The sequence below is a fragment of the Drosophila navojoa genome, chromosome 4 (assembly GCF_054131105.1).
Source record: "Drosophila navojoa isolate 15081-1374.11 chromosome 4, UAZ_NAV_1.0, whole genome shotgun sequence".
In the NCBI taxonomy this organism is placed as follows: domain Eukaryota; kingdom Metazoa; phylum Arthropoda; class Insecta; order Diptera; family Drosophilidae; genus Drosophila; species Drosophila navojoa.
The window spans coordinates 19,397,015-19,414,205 of record NC_142892.1 but is presented as its reverse complement, the minus strand read 5'-3'; the positions used below and the strand labels follow the sequence as shown (position 1 = coordinate 19,414,205).

Below are 17,191 nucleotides of genomic sequence, written 5' to 3'. Positions count from 1 at the left end.
TTTTTTAATTAAATATGCTGTTTACAAATTCCGATAATGCAGCATTATTTCAATGAGAGCGCTGAGCGTATTTATTTATTGGCAAGCAATTCATTAACATTTCTGCATTAATCGGGTACGTCCAGTCGGCATATTGACAATGTCGCCATTTATATATTTAACTCGCAACTAAATTTAAATGCATCCGTCCGTCCCTCCGTCCGTTCGATATAATTAATTTCCATAACAAAATTTACGTTAATTGTGTGCAAAAATGGCGAAATGAATGCACATTTCAATGTAAATAATTAATTGTGCCATTATGCATTTGGCTCCAGACAATAAATGCAATTACGAGCGACTGATTGAAAAACGAAATATAGATATAGAGATATCAACATATACGTATATATATTTGCAGTATATATCTATTATGCATTAGAGAGTGCAATCTTTTGTGTGATTTAAATACCAATTTTCCAATTGAATTGTAATCACCTACTATATTTTTTTTTTTTTTAATAACAAATAATATATTTTGCATAAAAAGAGAATTAGGTCGACTGGCAGCAGTTGATTACAAGGCAAACACATTTAGCACAGGTTATCAGCTTTTTCTTTTTTGTTCAGTCATTGCAGTATTTAATCTTAATTTAGTACACATCTCATTATTTTCACATTTCTGCTGCGCTATAACGAGTATTTCGAGGGCCGGCACAATTTTTGGTGTCTGAAAAAAACAAACCGTTGGCGAGTTTGCATGCGACGTTAACATTTAGCAGTCAAGCCATGTAATTACCAATACACACACGCACACACCAACGTTAACGTTACAACTCTGCGCACTTCCGCTTAAAACCTTTCACTTCCGGTTTGCAATGCAGCTAAAATGTCTACAACAAAAGAACAACAAAATCTGCAAGCGGCAAATACTCAAACTTTTCGCATCGCATGTGGCACGCACGCTCAACCTTCGCCGTATTGTGTTAAAACGTGTAATCAACGGGCAAGAAGAAGAGCATGAAATCAGCAAAAATATGTTGATATATTCGCGCCTGAAAGTATGCCACAAATATCGAACGCGCTGCCCTGCCCTGGCCTGACTTAACCTGGCTTGCCCGGATAGCTGTACAGTTCAGTTGGCTGGGCCACATCGCATTATCGCCAGCGAGCTACGGCGACAAAAAGCAATCAATTTTTAATTTGGGCTTAATTAAAAAATGCAGCCGTGCCGTAATTTAAATTGTGATCCGCCTTATGGACGCAATGAGCCGCATCGTGCGAGCAAGCAAAAGGTCGCTCATGTCAATAATGTATTCGGACGATGTCGAAAGTTAGCCGGCGCTTAAATGACAGCGACCAAAATCTGGTTTTGTTGCAATCAATCATGGCCAGTGGCGGTGGCAGTGGCAGATCCAGGGCACTGACACCACCGACACACCAGCTGCAGCGTCAGCGGTAATTGGAAATAGGTGGCGTTCTGACGGCGTGGTCAGCTCGTCAGCTCGTGCCGCCTGCACCGCTGTATTGCGGTTACAGCTCAAAGAGTATCACATGACGCGATGTGTCGAGCTCTCAGTGATGTTGATGACTTTATTAGCGTGCCACGCTGCATGCCTCACGCCACATGCTGCATGCCGCACGCCGCACGCCGCATTTGAGCAGCATTCAAATAACGGCACTACAAATGCACTTTGACAAATCCATCTGCGGTGGGTGGCTACCTGTTGCCAGAGATTAGGCTTAAAACAGTCCGGCTTTGGCCAAGCTGTCACTGCTTTAGCAAATTACGGCCCATCAATTATTCGGCTTTGCTTGAGTGAGCCATTGAGCAACTCCATTAGCGTTAATGCAAAACGCCTGCAAAGCCTGTCGCCAGAGAGAAGACCAAAATATACGCCACAGCCAACAAATTTAATAATTCCAATTTGCTAAATTTATGAAGTTTATTACTTGTTTAATAGACATAAATGCTGTCATGCCACGAGCACCACGAGCATTGTTTTGAATCCATCGTTCCAGAACCGCCAACTGCTTTGCGGGAGCAACAGCAGCAGCAGCAGCAGCAGCAGCAGTAACATCAGCAACAACAGCAACAACAACAACAACAACAACAACAACAACAACAACAGCAGCAACAGCAGCAGGCGGCCAAGTAGGTACATTCATGCATACTGAAATGTTTTGTTACTCCAGTTTGACGACTTCTTTATACACTATAAATAGGTAATCTATAAAATTATTTAAAAAAAAAATAGCAAAAGACAATAAAGAGAGACAATAAAAGCTCGAACTGGCAAGGGGATCAGTTTTTCTTTTCTGATTTACACAGAAATTCAGATTATCGAGAATCATTGAGAACGAATTTCGTTCAAGGAAATATATATATATCCTTGAACGAAATTCGTGTTCAATGATTTTTATTTATTTATTGCGATTTACAATTTAGCGGGATACAAATTATCGAGACTCGACTGTGTAATGCCTTTTAGCATTACACATGACTATAAAAGCAATTATAATTATGCCTTCAATCACTCATTTTTTACAGTGTACATGCACTTCGTTCAAGAGTAACAAACTTACATTTTTTCATGGCTTTTGTTCTCATACATACATACATACACATATATATATATATATATATATATATATATATTTTCTTTTTTAAGCTCTCATCTCATGGCTTTCTCCGCAGTGGGAATATATATATATAAAAATTCTCTCTTTTTTTGCTATTTTCTAACGCGACATCATGGCACAGTTGGAGCTTAGGGGCGACCGTAGTTGGCTACGTGCGGAAATGTCTCTAAATTGTGTGTAAAAATTTTGGTTTCTCGTTATTTGTTTTATATGTATTTTCTTTTCGCGCGCTCGCCCCGACACCGACACCATATGACCCCCGCAGATAAGACTAAGTAATTGATGGAGAGTGCGAAAGTCAAATGCAGACCGAAATGCTTTTCCATATTACAGAGCATAAATAAACGTATGCACGCATTAGCCTGGAGCACATAAATAAAGATGAATTTGCATTGGCTACAACTAAATCACTTTATCCTTTCGCACTTCAAACTAAGGGAATTCCTGTTAAGACTCTTGTCTTGATTATCCTTCATTAATCCCATACAAGTGCTGCTCCTCTTCTCTTTCTCCTTTTCAGATTTAATTATTCTCTCCTGTTTTCGCAGAGGCTTATCATTCTTTCAGCTGCTCATCAGCTTATTATGTTGCTTTTGAAGACTTCAAACAAGAGCATATTTATATATCCATAAATAAATGTTAGCTCACTGAGTATATGCTAATGCAATTAGGAGCGCTCGCCCCATACAAACCAGCCTCTGCTCTGGCTTCTCAGCCACGGATAATTACCGATAGTTAGCACAAACTGCACCTGAGGCTTTCGCCCTTTGGCCCGCAGACTCGTTTAGACTTGCAGTAGGAAATTGAGACATGTGCCTTAACTACATTTTGCGGCTTGCTCAAGGGGCACAATTTCGGAGAGGCCGTGAGTGGGCAAATGCTCTACGCAAGAGTCCCTGTCCAAAAATTCATGTGCTGTAACGAGCCGACTTTGTTTGCTTAAAACTTATCAAGGCCATAGCCAGTGTATGGCTAAGAGCAGCGAACCACCGCAAACCGGCAGCAAAACGCTTGAAGCTGCATTGATCTGGCCCATCTCAGTGCATAGTCAACTTTTATAGCCACTGTCGATATCGTGTGTATCCTCTGCACATGGCCATCAGAGCCAAATGTACTCTGTTTGTATATACATATACGTGTGTGTGTGTGCGTGTCTGTTTGTGTGCATGTTCTCTAGGAGGGTTTGCTGGTCAGTTCACTTGATTGGGCAATTTGCAACTGGGCATTGTCTAAGCGCCCAAAAGCTGATGGGTAAATTAACTGGCACACATCGCATTTTGTGTTTGGGTTTTCAATGTGCCCCACACAATACCCATAAGAAATCAGCAGAGTGATGCCCCACAAAACACGTATTAAAGCATGCAGCCGGCTAGTTGGTTTAGCTTTAAGTAAGTACTTCACCTTTTCTATTTGTCTCTAATCTGAGCTTTTCGCATTTGGAGTTTAGTAAATCAGATGCTTATGTCAAAGGCGAATACTTTCAGCTTTTTAATGTTGAATTACAGATGCGAGCGCCCAGCCGACTCTGAGGCAAAACCATAAATTCTAGCTGAGTGCTGTGAGTGCACGTGGTAAATGGCGAACGCAGGACTATCCGTGGTCATGCCCAGGCGCAACTAAAAGCTGTCAACAGGGGCAGAATACAATAAATATGCGCAGCTTATGATTAATGATTTACGCCAACAAGCAAAAAAAAACACGAAACAGAGCAAAAAAAATATAAACACAAAAGGAAAGGAGAAAAAACCCGCCTAAAACGGAGCGAGCAGCTTGTGCGCCTAAGAGCAGGCAACGTCCAACGTCCAACGTCCAACGTTCAACGTCAACAGACGAGGGCTATGGGGCTGCGGCTTTCAGTTTGTTTAGCTTTACAGGCAGCGTAGCGTGTATTAAGGGAATTAAAATGTTATTATATAAAATAAAAGTGAGGGCCCGGGACACGGACGGCGGGCGGGCAAAGCTGGTGGTGCCAAGTGGCTGCCGCCGAGGCCAGCCACTGATCCCGGATAACGACGCGATAATCACACGCCAGCCAGCCCAACCTGTACAGTCAACACGGACTACTGCATGACAGACAGTCAGATAGACAGACAGACATAATAACAGCCAGGTGACTTGTACATAATTCTCAATTTTTACTTTTACCCTCCCTCTCCCCCCATTGAGTCGAACTTAATTTTACGCTTTTGCATTCTATGTTAACGTAAATAACCAAGGGACTGAAGGCACATGAAACGGCTTCTAATGCTGCTGCTGGCAAATGGAATTGAAGAAATTCACTCGCTTGAATGAGAGCCAGACGAACAACCTCTGGACCTGATCCAATTTTAATAAGTTCGCCTGCCGCTGCCTGGCAGCCGCTCAGCACATTAAAGCAAATACCTGGACGCAATTCAATTTTCAGTTTAAAAATACAAAATTTAATTCGATTACGAACTTTGCAGATTTTCTAAAGTATATTATTTATATTGATTTTATAATGATGTTTACTCTATATTAAGAGTTGGATCTAATACTGAAAGTCATTTTAACTGATTTTAATTATAAATATAAAAATAGCAAGTGTAAAATACCTTATATATAGTAATTTAATTTCCAATTTAAAAATAAAAAATTTAATTCAATTATGAATTTTCGGATTTTCTTCAATATATAACATGTTGATTTTCGTATGGTAATTACTCTATATATAGCTCTGCAATTAATAGCTGTATTAAATAATGAAAGGAGGTTGTAGTTATTTTTATTTAATTATAAATAAACAACTACAAGCTATTAAATTTCTCAGTGCAATTTAATTTCTAGTTAAAAGATGATACAAATTAATTCGATAACAAATTTTGGGGACTTTCTTCAGAACATATTATATTGATTTTTATAATGAAGTTTACATTCTGTATAGCTCTATAATTAAAAGCTGAACCAAATAATTCAAGTTATTTCTAGCTGCTTTATTTTTCTTTTTTAATAAAAAAAAATTACCAACTACAAACTTTAAAAAAAATCAATTAAAAATTAAAAAATATAAAATTGAATTCCACTAAGAATTTTGATTATTTTGAGTATAAATTATTCAAATTTCCGTATGATAATTACTCTATATATAGCTGGGAATTTAAGAGATGGATCTAATAATGAAAGCCATTTTTTGCTTTATTTTTATTTAATTATAAATATGCAATTAGAAACTTTCTTTAAAGTCTTTACTAAAAGAACCTATATCATCGCACGCACAAACGTAAACAGCTGATATGAGAACTTTAGGATCTGTCAACAAGGCATAGTAAGCAATTTAACATGTAGAAATACTTATATTCATTGACTTACGGCCATGTAGGTGGCCATCGAAACGGGCGTAAATTTGTAGGCCCGCAGCACTCGGGACTCGGAGGAGCGCATCATAAAGAAGAGCAGCATCTTTCTGTAGAGCAAATCACCCTCGTACCAATTGTTGTAAAAGGCAGCCGGCAGAAGTTTGTCGCTCTGCAAGGGAATACTTGAGTATATCTGGCCTTTCGAGGCGGGGACTTACCGCGGATGTGAAGGCGGTGCCGTTGTAGCAGATGAAGAGTGTGAACACCAGAAATGCAAGCAATCCGACAGAGTATTTAAAGGCTGCGGCCACATCGATCATGACCATGGCAAAGCCCATCATGCAGATGGCGATTGTGGATGTCGTAAAGTTAATTAGGAACGTAAAGTTGAAGATGTGATTGATTCTGTTGGCAAGGCGCAGCAGGCGGCTGTGATACGAAAGCAAGGCCTTGAGCTCTTCATTAGCACCAGGACGAGCAGCGTCCAGCAGACGCAAGCCATTGGCCAACCCATCGAAATGCAGCTGCATTTGTGTAATGAAAAAGCAGAGCAAAAACTGGCTCGCCATGATGAATGCGACGCCCACCAGGGAGGAGAGAGCCTGGCAGAGATACGATGTCATAAAACTGGCCGACGCGTGCAGATCGGACACTAATAGCCAGGGATACCAGGTATCGCTCTGGTATTTGTAGGTGACCTGCTGCGACTCGGAGAGCAGCTCGTACAGCAGCCCCGCCACGGGCAGCGCATTGTAGTAGCCGTAAGCGAAGATGAAGAATATGGCCGTGTATCTCATTAGCCGCGTCGACTTCTCATAGTAATGGGCAATGCGATAGATGCGGCTGTGATTGCCCTGCGCGGGATACAGCTGCTGCAGCTCGGCGAGCATCGACTCAATATCGCTGCGACGGTGCAGCATCATCCACATATTGGAGGCACCGACCAAGGTGAGGCCCAGCACGCTGCATGTTTCTGAAATCTGTGCAATATAGGCGCCCAGCTCGTCGGGGGGCTCTGCCAGGCACAAATAGATGAGCAAGCCCACGTTTTGATAGATCAAATTCAGTGCGCCGAATTGAAACCACAGACGCTGCAGCCAGCTCTGATGAGCACGGGGCATTCCGCTGCCATTCCACTCGTAGCGGCGCATCATAACCAGTCGACAGCCAATGCTCGGGTAGTGCATAAACTCGTGCAGCTGCATGTTGCACCTTGTCCGAAACTTATTTAGCCAGGCTGACAGCTCGGTGCCAGCTTTTATAGCCCGAATATGGATTTTCTCTGCTTTGATATTGAGCAATTTGCTTAGCTGTGGACGTAATAAAGCCAAAGCAAAGAGATAGTATATAATGAGCTCCTGGGAATAAGCATATGATCAATTAGATTTACGACTAGCTGCCAAGGCTGCCTCCGTTTCACATCAATTCTCGCATAAAAAAAAAAAAAAGAAAACCATTTAGGTGCTCGCAACTTGTCCCATTTGCATGAACTTTTAGTCAAGGCTGCGAGCACTTTAAATATTAATATAAAAAGGCGAACCAAAGTACTTTTAAATATTTAATATTTCTATTTGCCGTTCGGTAAGTGTTCAAGTTTCGTCTCTGCTGAAAAATTGCAAAAGTTCTGAGAGCACTGTGCAGATTTATCACCGTTGTTGCTCTTCTCTGGCTAAAGTCAGATATTCGCCATAATAGAAATGTAACTGGCCGCCATCAGTCTGGCTAGCTCGGCAGGATATGAAAACGGAGGTGTGAATGCCAAAGATGAGCTTGCACTTGGCCCGGATTAAGTGCCAAACACAATCAAACGGAAGTTGAAGTGAAGCTGCTGCGAATGGCATTCGAAAATAAAGAAGGAAAAGGACTTTTATAATTTATCAAGCTCGGTTGATTTGCAGAATATTCAACTATTTAAATGCATTTGCCAACTGCGCCCTTTGGCCAACGCAATTATTTTGGATTATTTATTCGTTTCGTTGAGAAATGTGCGAAACTTTAAGCCATAATTCCCCCAGTTTCTATTAAAGGGCTCAGGTGTGCTTGCTTGCCGGCATTTATGGCTGTAAATATGTTTTTATGTGCTGGTGCGTTGTCGCTTTTGAGGCACTGTCTACATCAAGCAGAAGCTTCTGTGACAGGCAAATAACGAAGACAGTCAGTCGTTTGTTTATTTCTTTTATATTTGTGTCAACCTCATAATGTGATGCCTTTAAGCCGGCTATCAGTCTTTTATATTTAGCGCGCTGTTGCCAGCAGCGCTGGCTGGCATTATTGTGCGTCTATTTCTTTCGCTGTATGTGTCTATGTGTGTGTGTGTGTGTGTGTGCACACTCCATTTCCGCCGGAAGCTTTGTGGCAAACAGTCAGATTCGGCGTGCACTCGTATATGTTTCGTACTTACCGCTTGATGCCTTGTTTATTTCTTTGTTTATGGCCATTCTTGTTTTTATGGCTGCCTCCTTTTTTCCTCTCCTTCTTCTTCTTCATTTTTTTTTTTTTTGTTGCATCGTCCCACCGCAACATTCTGATTGTCGCTTTTATATTTATGTGGTTTGTACGGTCGCGCCTCATATGGTAAGACTCTGCCTTGGCTCCGCGGGGAGTGTCTATGTCTATGAATTCGCCTTGGCTTGGCCCTTTCGCTTTATGCTTCAGCCATTGTGTTTCTTTATCCTTGTGAATTCGTTAGTGTTTATTGTTTTCGCTTGTTTTATTTACTTTTTTTTTTTGCTTTTGCTGCGCGTCACCTCTTGTGGTAATTAAACTTTGATTGCTTTTAAATTGTTTTTATTGATTGACAGAGTTAGCGCCAATTTTAGCTGCTAACGAGTTCCACTGGAAACTCTTTTGGCATCTCTCCTATTGATAGTAGTCGAAAACAATTGCTGCTGTCATGTCGAAACTCTAATTGAACTAACAAGTGCCAAAACAGTTATTTAATATGGTCCAGAGCAGACGTTCACTCGTTAAGTCATGCGTTCCATCTCCACTTGTACTTTATATAGTATATACATATATATATATATTATATTTTTATTGATCCAATTGAGTTGCAGTCTCTCGCATTATGTAAAAGCGAACCGATGCTTTTAGCCACTTTGGACTCCATTTGCGCTTGGCGCGTGCAGGGCCAAGACAAACTGAGCGCCGAAAATTTGGCAACGGCAACAGTGTTGTTCTGGCCAAATAGACTTGCCCCGCAGATAGATCTCGAGTGCGGCACGTACACAACGTCAATTGCCAGGACTCAGCTGAAGCTCAAGTCGAGCGGCAGCTGCGCGAAATAGACAATCTAAATTATAACCAAGTGAAGGCGGCCAGCATAACGGCCATTGAAGATGGGGTGTGGGGGTGACTGAGGCTGGAGGCTGGAGACTGGAGACTGGCGTGAGTGTGAGTAATAGTTTTGGCTGGCTGCGTGTCCGCCTGGAATTTATGGACGTAGTCCAGCCAAATGCCACTTGCCTGGCAGTCACTTTGAATACTTGGCAGCCATTGGCAATGGCCATGGCATCCATCTTGGCCACTGACAACTGTAAAGAAGTGCGTCCAACTGTTGGATTTATCGATTCGCAGAAGGGCAGCCTTTTAAACTAATTAGGCTTGGAGCAACACTTGTTCGCAGCCCGGTTGCTGGCCAGCACATGCTAATCATTTAGAGGGGATTTCTGAAAATTACGCGCTTGTTTTTGGCCGCAGCTTAAATAAATGGCCAAAACACTTGGATTGGGTGCGGATTTGGTTGGGCCGACAGCGAGCGTATGACCCATTTCGGACCTTGGTCAGCAGCTATAAATTCAATCGAAACTAAATTTCGAGCGGCAACTTTTGTTCGTGTTGTTTACAAGATTTCCGAGACCCCTATCCATTCACGCCCCCCACATACTACATCACCTTCAGCCGCTCGCCAGTGATGCCCAGGCGGCGAAATTTATGTGCATCGCCCATGAAAATTAAACGGGTTTTCCAGCTCAGCTGCCTTCACATTCAAACTTTCAACTATTCGGCGAAAATAGTGCGGAAAAATAGAGCGAAAAAAATGTTTAAATTAAGATTAATTATTCCATTATTTAACCCAGAATTTATTTGCTTTTATTGGATTTATTATTACGACTTGGGCAATTTGTGCGAATGCAAGCTTTTCTTTTACTACTCTAATAATATAGAATCTTACTTGGCAGTGTATTAAGCAATCTTATTACTCTTTATTCTTTACAAACACTTCACTCTCTTGGGCCAGAGACAGCTTACATCCATATTCACATCATTTTATTATGAAGACATCCTATAGCCGATTATCACGCTCGTTTGCACACGCGGAACGGAAAGCATATATATATTAAAGAATTTATTATTTCGTAGAGTGGAAGGTCAGCAATAAAACCTCAGTCTCTCTCCCACGCACACACACAAACATCTCTTGCTATTGCCTACTCAGTTCAGATCTACTGCAAATATTCTTAAAGAGCCCAATGTGATCTGACTCACCGTCTGACACTGTTCAACAACTCAATAGTGCTCAATCATGCTCTACCTCTCTCTTTCTCTCTTAGATTGCTTACGTTTGGCTTTTACATTCTAATCGTGAGATATCGACGCTGCATGGGTCCACACATAAATGTATATAGCCTCTAATTACACATATAACATAAATTTCAATATCTATCGTTATTGTATGAGTCATGCAATGAATGGTCTTTGATTAACCATTAAATTCAATTTATTTTCAGCAGGAGACTTTTTCTAAAATTTAGCAACTCCCTAAAACTAACAAATTACAAAGAGTTTTACCACAATATATATGAAACAAATATAAAGCGACTGCATGTAAATTGTATATTCTATATAATAAATCAGATGTAAAGATATTGTGAAACAATATCCAAAAATATTGAATAAATCCAATTATTTTGATCTCATTGGCTGTGAGTGCTTTTGCGGTATTTTCTGTAACAGAAATTAAGAAACTTCTATTATGGAAAATTTATAAATTAACGCAAATATATAAAACATTATTTTGTTAAAATTTTAACCGAATAGGATGCTTTGAGATTTCAATACAATCGAATCTGTAGGCATATCCCAAATACATAACGATATATTCAGCAGTCTCATAATAGTGCTCACAGCAAACAGATCCTAAAATATTCAAATATTTTATAAACTTAAATATATATTTTTAAAATAATATATATATTTAAAAATATATCTATCTGTATCTAATATACGTATAGTACAGTAAGCACAAGTACGGCATAATCATCAGTCACATACTAGTAGTGTTCACTGTGAACTGGTGCTGATAATAAAATATTTCAATATTTTGTGAAGAAGGTGAGTTTTTATTTATTCATAAAAATAAAAAGTAAATAAAATAAAAATACATTTTTTATTTTATTTTTATTCTATCTATTATCTATATTTATTTACAACTTTCTATTCGCAGGATCTACTTTGAATTTTTTTTCGAAATTTATCGCAGGCTGCGCAACAGCTACAGAATTTAATTAATCTAATTAGAGGTTATTAACAGTCACATTGCATTCAAAGCAAACAGGTATTCTACTGACTATGAGCATACGTCAATTTATCAATTACTAACTAGAGTTATTATGGCACTAATCTCAAAAGAGCCCAATATGCCTAAAAAGGTAATCATTGATCAAGCAAAGATTGATTTTAAGGAGATTGCAGAACTGCTTCAAGTACATTCTTCAAAATATGTGGAAATCAATGGAAGTGAGGGTATTACAATAATCCTTCGCTCGATAAACTTCCATAAGGAGTCAGCGGATCTGACATTGTACTTTAGGCAAAAAGTAGATGCCACAGTCTTGGCGGCTTTGCCTGATGTGATTAAGATCTCTTCTTTATTTCTTATTGCAAATCACAAACGGGGAACACTGAAGCCACTCTTTCAAGCTATAGCGTCACAAAAATCACCGAAAGTGAAACGATTAATCGCACGGTCATCCATGATTTTTGAAAGCATGCAGTTGTCACCTAAAATGATTACTACCTTCAACAACGAAGAACTCATTGAGCTTCTAAAGATAAAATCACTCAAAATTATCGAATGTCAATTATGTGATATAAGAGCTATCGAGTTTCCTTCCCAACTGCCGGAAATCGAAGATCTGTCCATTCGTTCTTACAGAGGGGGATCTCTGGCAAAGCTTTTCCGTGCATTAGCATTGCAGGAAGACTCAAAGCTTTGTGATTTGCGCATAGAGGAACACCCTCTCAATACGGAAGAGCTTTCTGAAATTGTGAAGCTAAAGTGCTTAAATACGCTAAAATGTGGATTTGTCGACATAAACAACATATATATGATTAGAAAACTGCAAAAATTGCAAATATTTGGAATAATCTCATGGCATAAGCTCAAGGAAGTCTCCGACAATTTATTGAAGTTAAGAATGTCACTTAATAGGACTTTTAACGTCTATTATACGGATGTCCTAAGTGTAGATAGGAGTATGCAAACGCTTACCATTCAAATGAATGAGACTATGTATTCAGACGAGTTTGAGCCCTTAACAAATTTTCCCAATTTGTCTTATCTAGTAATAAACGGACGACATGCTGTTGGGACTCTGGCCCCACTATTGAAAGCATTTGCCTACAAGCAATCGACGGCTCTTCAAGAGGTATGCATTGAAATGGATCCCGTATGTCATTACGAAGTGCTCCTAATTAGCCAAATGAAAACATTAAAAAATGTAGAGTGTCAATTCATGGATCCTCGAAGCATAAAGCTCTTGGCTAGTCTGCCTCTTCTTCGGGAATTGCGCATCAAGTCGGTGAGTGATTTGAATGACGTTAGGGAAGGCGTTTTGAGTGTTCTGTTGGGGTGCGGAAATGAAGTGTCTGTTATTCGAGAGTACCGTGAGATTACGTACATCAAGGATATTCAGAAACTTAAACTTGTAAACACCTCCTACGAAGACACGGACTACAACGCTGGGGACTATGCGCTGCTGGCTGGGCTGCCTCCTCTGAATACTCTATATATAGAGGGAATGCACATGGTTGGCTCATTTGCAGGTTTATTCCAGGCACTTGCAGAAGTCGAGAATTCAGCTCTTCAGGAAATTCAGATTGTGCAGAGCAACATTAGCTATTCGTTTCCAAAGCCCATGATCAACATAGATGAAGCCAATGCGATTGCGAAAATATTGACGCTGAAAAAACTAAAATGTGGATTCATTGATGACAATAGCATTGAGGTCCTGGCGAAGCTAACAGCGCTTGAGGAGCTTTTTATAACAACTCATAAGCAGGGCTCCCTTACACCGTTCTTCAAGGCTCTATCTCTGCGAAAGTCGTCAAATCTCCGATGTTTGATCATAGAGGAGTATCAACTTACTGGTGAAGAAACAGCTCAAGTCTCAAATGTTAAATCATTGAAGAGATTGGAATGTGGATTTGATGGGCATAATATTGAATCGCTGGCTCAGATGAATGAACTGGAAGAACTTGTTATAACATCAATAGAAAAAGAAATATTAGCGCAATTAATTGAAATATTGGCTGCTGCAGGTCCACGCACGCTTCGCCTCCTGAATATAATATCCACACCCATTGACCTTAGCGACTCCCAGTTTCTTGTTGAAATTAAAAATTTGGACAGTTTACAGTGTACCTTCACTCACAATGAGAGCGTTGAGCTTCTGCGTGAGCTGAAGTACCTTCGTGATCTGTCCTTGCACTTAATGCACCACAAGTCGGACAACGATAGCATTAAGTGCATTGCACAGTTCAACAGCTTAACTGCTCTTGAAGTCGTATCAACAGAGGTTGGATCCCTAACGGGCCTCCTCAAGGCGATGTCGCTAAGGTCAAACCAGATATTACAGAGTCTGGATATTACAAAAAGTGAGGTGAGCCCTGAAGAGATTCTGGAAATAAGCAAAATAAATTCACTCCGCAGACTAAAGTGTGGATTGGCTAAAGAGGAAAGCCTGCAAAGCTTAATATATTTGAAAGACCTGGAAGTGCTCGAGATCACTACGTACCATGACTATTATGATATTTCCCAACCTCTTTTACGGATTTTAGAGGCGTGCTCCAAAATGAAAACCATCCACTTTTATTTCGGCACACGATTTGCATGTGTGGAGTTTATAAGTGCAGCCTTGAAGATCCTTAAAGAGGTCCGGGACCCCATTGCACAAGGTCCGTTAGAGTTTCGTGTTCCATATTACTCCGGCCTAACACCGGAAATGGTAAGTTAACGTAACGTAAAGCAGAATATATTAACTTGGATTATATATTTTCTTATTTCTCTTGCAGAGTGCTTTAAATTCTGAGGCTTACTTGAAATTATATAAATTTGTAAATTAAGATAAAACAAAGCAAAAATTGTATTTTATAGAGATTAAAATACCTGTGTATGATAATTATTGGCATTATAATTTATATTCGCATGTAGTATTATTCTAGAGCAAGTATTTCTAACTTAGTGAAAACCTTAAAATACATATATATATTTAGCTCCATCATCCACGGTGATTGTTATTTTGGCAAAGTAAAACTGTCTCTATCCATTCAACTTTGTGAACTTTGCAGAAAATAAGCTGGAGCGCATATTTAAGTTCATCCAAATCCAATTACTTAATAACCAATCTTAATTTGCTAAGTTTATTAGTGAAGTATTCCAGTTTGGCACTCGAAACGAAAGGATTCCACCCAATCTCCAATTTTTGTAATTTAATTAAACTTATTTCATGAGCAAAACGACAGCGACAAACAATTGAGAAATTGAGAATGGGCAACGCAAAAGCTGTGAAGCTAACTCTAATGAAAGGAGGAGCTTACTTTGAAACTTGTTTGAGCACCTTCAGATGGCAATTAATTTCTGGCTAATTAGGTAACGAAACGCCTTAAAGCTGCCGGTCCACGGATTCGCCCGTCACAGATCAAAAGAAATGCTTATACACCCTTTTAGTGAAATTTAACGAGCATGTAAATCACGCAACAGCACACTCACAGAGACAGGCTTACATACATATAAACATACGCCAAGCATGGCATATATACACATACATCATACATACATACATACAAGTGAAGGCATAAATCACAATTTCTTAGCCATTAAGACGAAACCGCAAAGATTTGCGGCACTTCTAAAGTTGATGATGAAGCGAAAGCGTCGGGCTTTGCTTCCTAAACACCATGGCCATAATGGCGACAGTACAAAGGATGTGGCAAGGACACCCAAGACGGCAAACCGCGAACACTGCCACAAATCTAAAAGTTTCACTTTAAATATTATTGATGATGCAAATTATGGCGAAAACTGCAAAAATGATGAACTGCCAAAAATGATATATATATTCAAATATAAATATATATAAAAAATTATAAAATAAATATTAAATGAAATAGATGTGGTCAAAATACATTAAATAAGCCGTATTACTTGTAATATATATTAATGCAATAATTAAATATATATATTGATGTCTATTAAATGCAAAAATGATGAACTTCCAAAATTAATATATTGAAATATAAATATATTAAAAATAAAATATATATAAAAAAAAATAAAATAAAATGAATGTGATTAAAATATATGAAATAAAAATATACATAAGCAATATTTTAATTGTAATATATATTTATGTAATAATTTAAAAAATAATGATGTCTATTAAATGCACTTTTAAAACCAATTTCTTTCAGTGTATTTCCCTCAGCTGTGGCTCAACAATTTCTCGCTTGTTGCTAACAGGACAAGAGCCGTCACGACATTTAGACGAAGCCAACCGAAATGTTTGGCACTGCGATCTAAAATACATTTGAATAAGCGACTGGGAGCCCAGAGACATGGGCATCATATGTATGTATTTATTTATCGTAAGTATATGTTTTGTCACAGGGCCTTTTGCTTATACATACATCTAACTTCGACATATTTGAGCATATTTCTTTCAAGTGAAAGCCTTAAATCGAATGTTTAATTAGTAACATTCTTAACGATTAGTCTTTTTATGTGTGACCTTAAAGCATGGCTGGGCAATTTCTTTCTTGGTATGTGCAGACTTGAATTTGCTTTCACTTTACCAAATAGCCGCAAATAAATTCCGGCTACATTGCTTTGGCGGCATGAGGCAAGAGCAACCAGTAAATTACATTTGCACGATGCTCCACCGACCCGCTAACAAATTGCTATGGCATTTCGCTCGGGCTGAGTTGGCCGCTTATAAGTAGGCAGCAGTTGGTAGGCGTCTATGCATGTGTGTGTGTGTGTGTGTGTGTGTGTAGCTACCTGCAATTTTCTTCACTTTATTTCACACTTGGCCCCGAACAGAAAACACATAAGGTGTGTCCATTTTATCTCGTTGGCCCCAAAAAAGCTGTAACATCGAGTGAAAAACTTTTCTCGGCTGTTTTTGCTTTTGCTTTTAGTTCGCCTACTTAGTTACTTACCAACGACCCAGTTACACTTTCTAGCACTTTACGCCACCTGCCCATGAGTCTGTGTGTCTCTGTGCTCCTCTCTCTCTCTCTGTGTGTGTGTGTGTGTGTGCGGGGGTTCGGTTATATGTGAAGTAATTCAACTATTGCGGCTGCATTTGTTGCTGCCAGGCTGACAACAAGATAAATTAGGCGAAAGTAGTTTGGACAACTGGGCGAATGCGTTACGTGGCTCCAAAGCGTATACGTTATATTTTTAAGATGTCCGAAACGCACTTTAAGCAATTTTCTGCTTTTTTGAAATGTATATAACAGTTTTCTTGCCTCAACTCATTTATTTACAATTTTATTAAAGTATATAAATTATGTTGTGTATGTGCACTTTTTGCAATATATCCTTCAGGCTATCTGTTCACCCTCTATGGATACTCTTTAATAATTCATCTCAGAAACGAAATTGAAAATGGTATATGTGCTATAACAATATTTATAATATAATACAATGGAAGATCCATAATTAAAACTTTGTTATCCTAAGCCCCATCTACAAAATCGATAAGTATATATCATTATCTATTGAGGGTATGCCAAATCGATAACTATTCTATACTCAAGATATAATATATTTTCGCCCTCCTCTACCAATAAACCTATAAATGATATAGTCCATATACCGAGGGCTATTTTATTGATTTTTTTAATAGATTAAAGTATTATATTAAAGTAGAGTATTCTCTAGTCGCCTGGTCCCAACTGTGTTAGCCTGCTTAATTTGTATTTGTATTATTTTATACATCAATTTATTTCCTTAAATTTGGCTCTGCACT

At 39.0% G+C, this 17,191-nt stretch overlaps 2 protein-coding genes across 2 annotated transcripts; one reads left to right on the top strand and one right to left on the bottom strand.

The window, feature by feature from the left end:
- Window positions 1-5,838: 5,838 nt before the first annotated feature.
- Window positions 5,839-7,197, bottom strand: Or69a (Odorant receptor 69a). The gene is made up of 3 exons (XM_018099879.3): window positions 6,155-7,197; window positions 5,950-6,105; window positions 5,839-5,889 (listed from the first exon to the last, which is right to left on the bottom strand). Exons 1-3 carry the CDS (start codon window positions 7,139-7,141, stop codon window positions 5,839-5,841), a joined length of 1,194 nt encoding a protein of 397 aa, XP_017955368.2. The 5' UTR covers window positions 7,142-7,197.
- Window positions 7,198-11,052: 3,855 nt separating this feature from the next.
- On the top strand, window positions 11,053-14,330 carry LOC108650269 (uncharacterized). The gene is made up of 3 exons (XM_089259699.1): window positions 11,053-11,270; window positions 11,383-14,164; window positions 14,232-14,330. Exons 2-3 carry the CDS (start codon window positions 11,549-11,551, stop codon window positions 14,280-14,282), a joined length of 2,667 nt encoding a protein of 888 aa, XP_089115825.1. The 5' UTR covers window positions 11,053-11,270; window positions 11,383-11,548; the 3' UTR covers window positions 14,283-14,330.
- The last annotated feature ends 2,861 nt before the right edge of the window (window positions 14,331-17,191 follow it).

Excerpts from the sequence above, each read along its gene's own strand:
- Or69a (XM_018099879.3), bottom strand. The coding sequence starts at position 7,141 with ATGCAGCTGCACGAGTTTATGCACTACCCGAGCATTGGCTGTCGACTG. Across the intron at positions 6,106-6,154 it reads GCACCGCCTTCACATCCGCG|AGCGACAAACTTCTGCCGGC; the intron begins GTAAGTCCCCGC and ends ATTCCCTTGCAG. Across the intron at positions 5,890-5,949 it reads CGATGGCCACCTACATGGCC|ATCCTAAAGTTCTCATATCA; the intron begins GTAAGTCAATGA and ends CCTTGTTGACAG.
- LOC108650269 (XM_089259699.1), top strand. The coding sequence starts at position 11,549 with ATGGCACTAATCTCAAAAGAGCCCAATATGCCTAAAAAGGTAATCATT. Across the intron at positions 14,165-14,231 it reads CCGGCCTAACACCGGAAATG|AGTGCTTTAAATTCTGAGGC; the intron begins GTAAGTTAACGT and ends TTTCTCTTGCAG.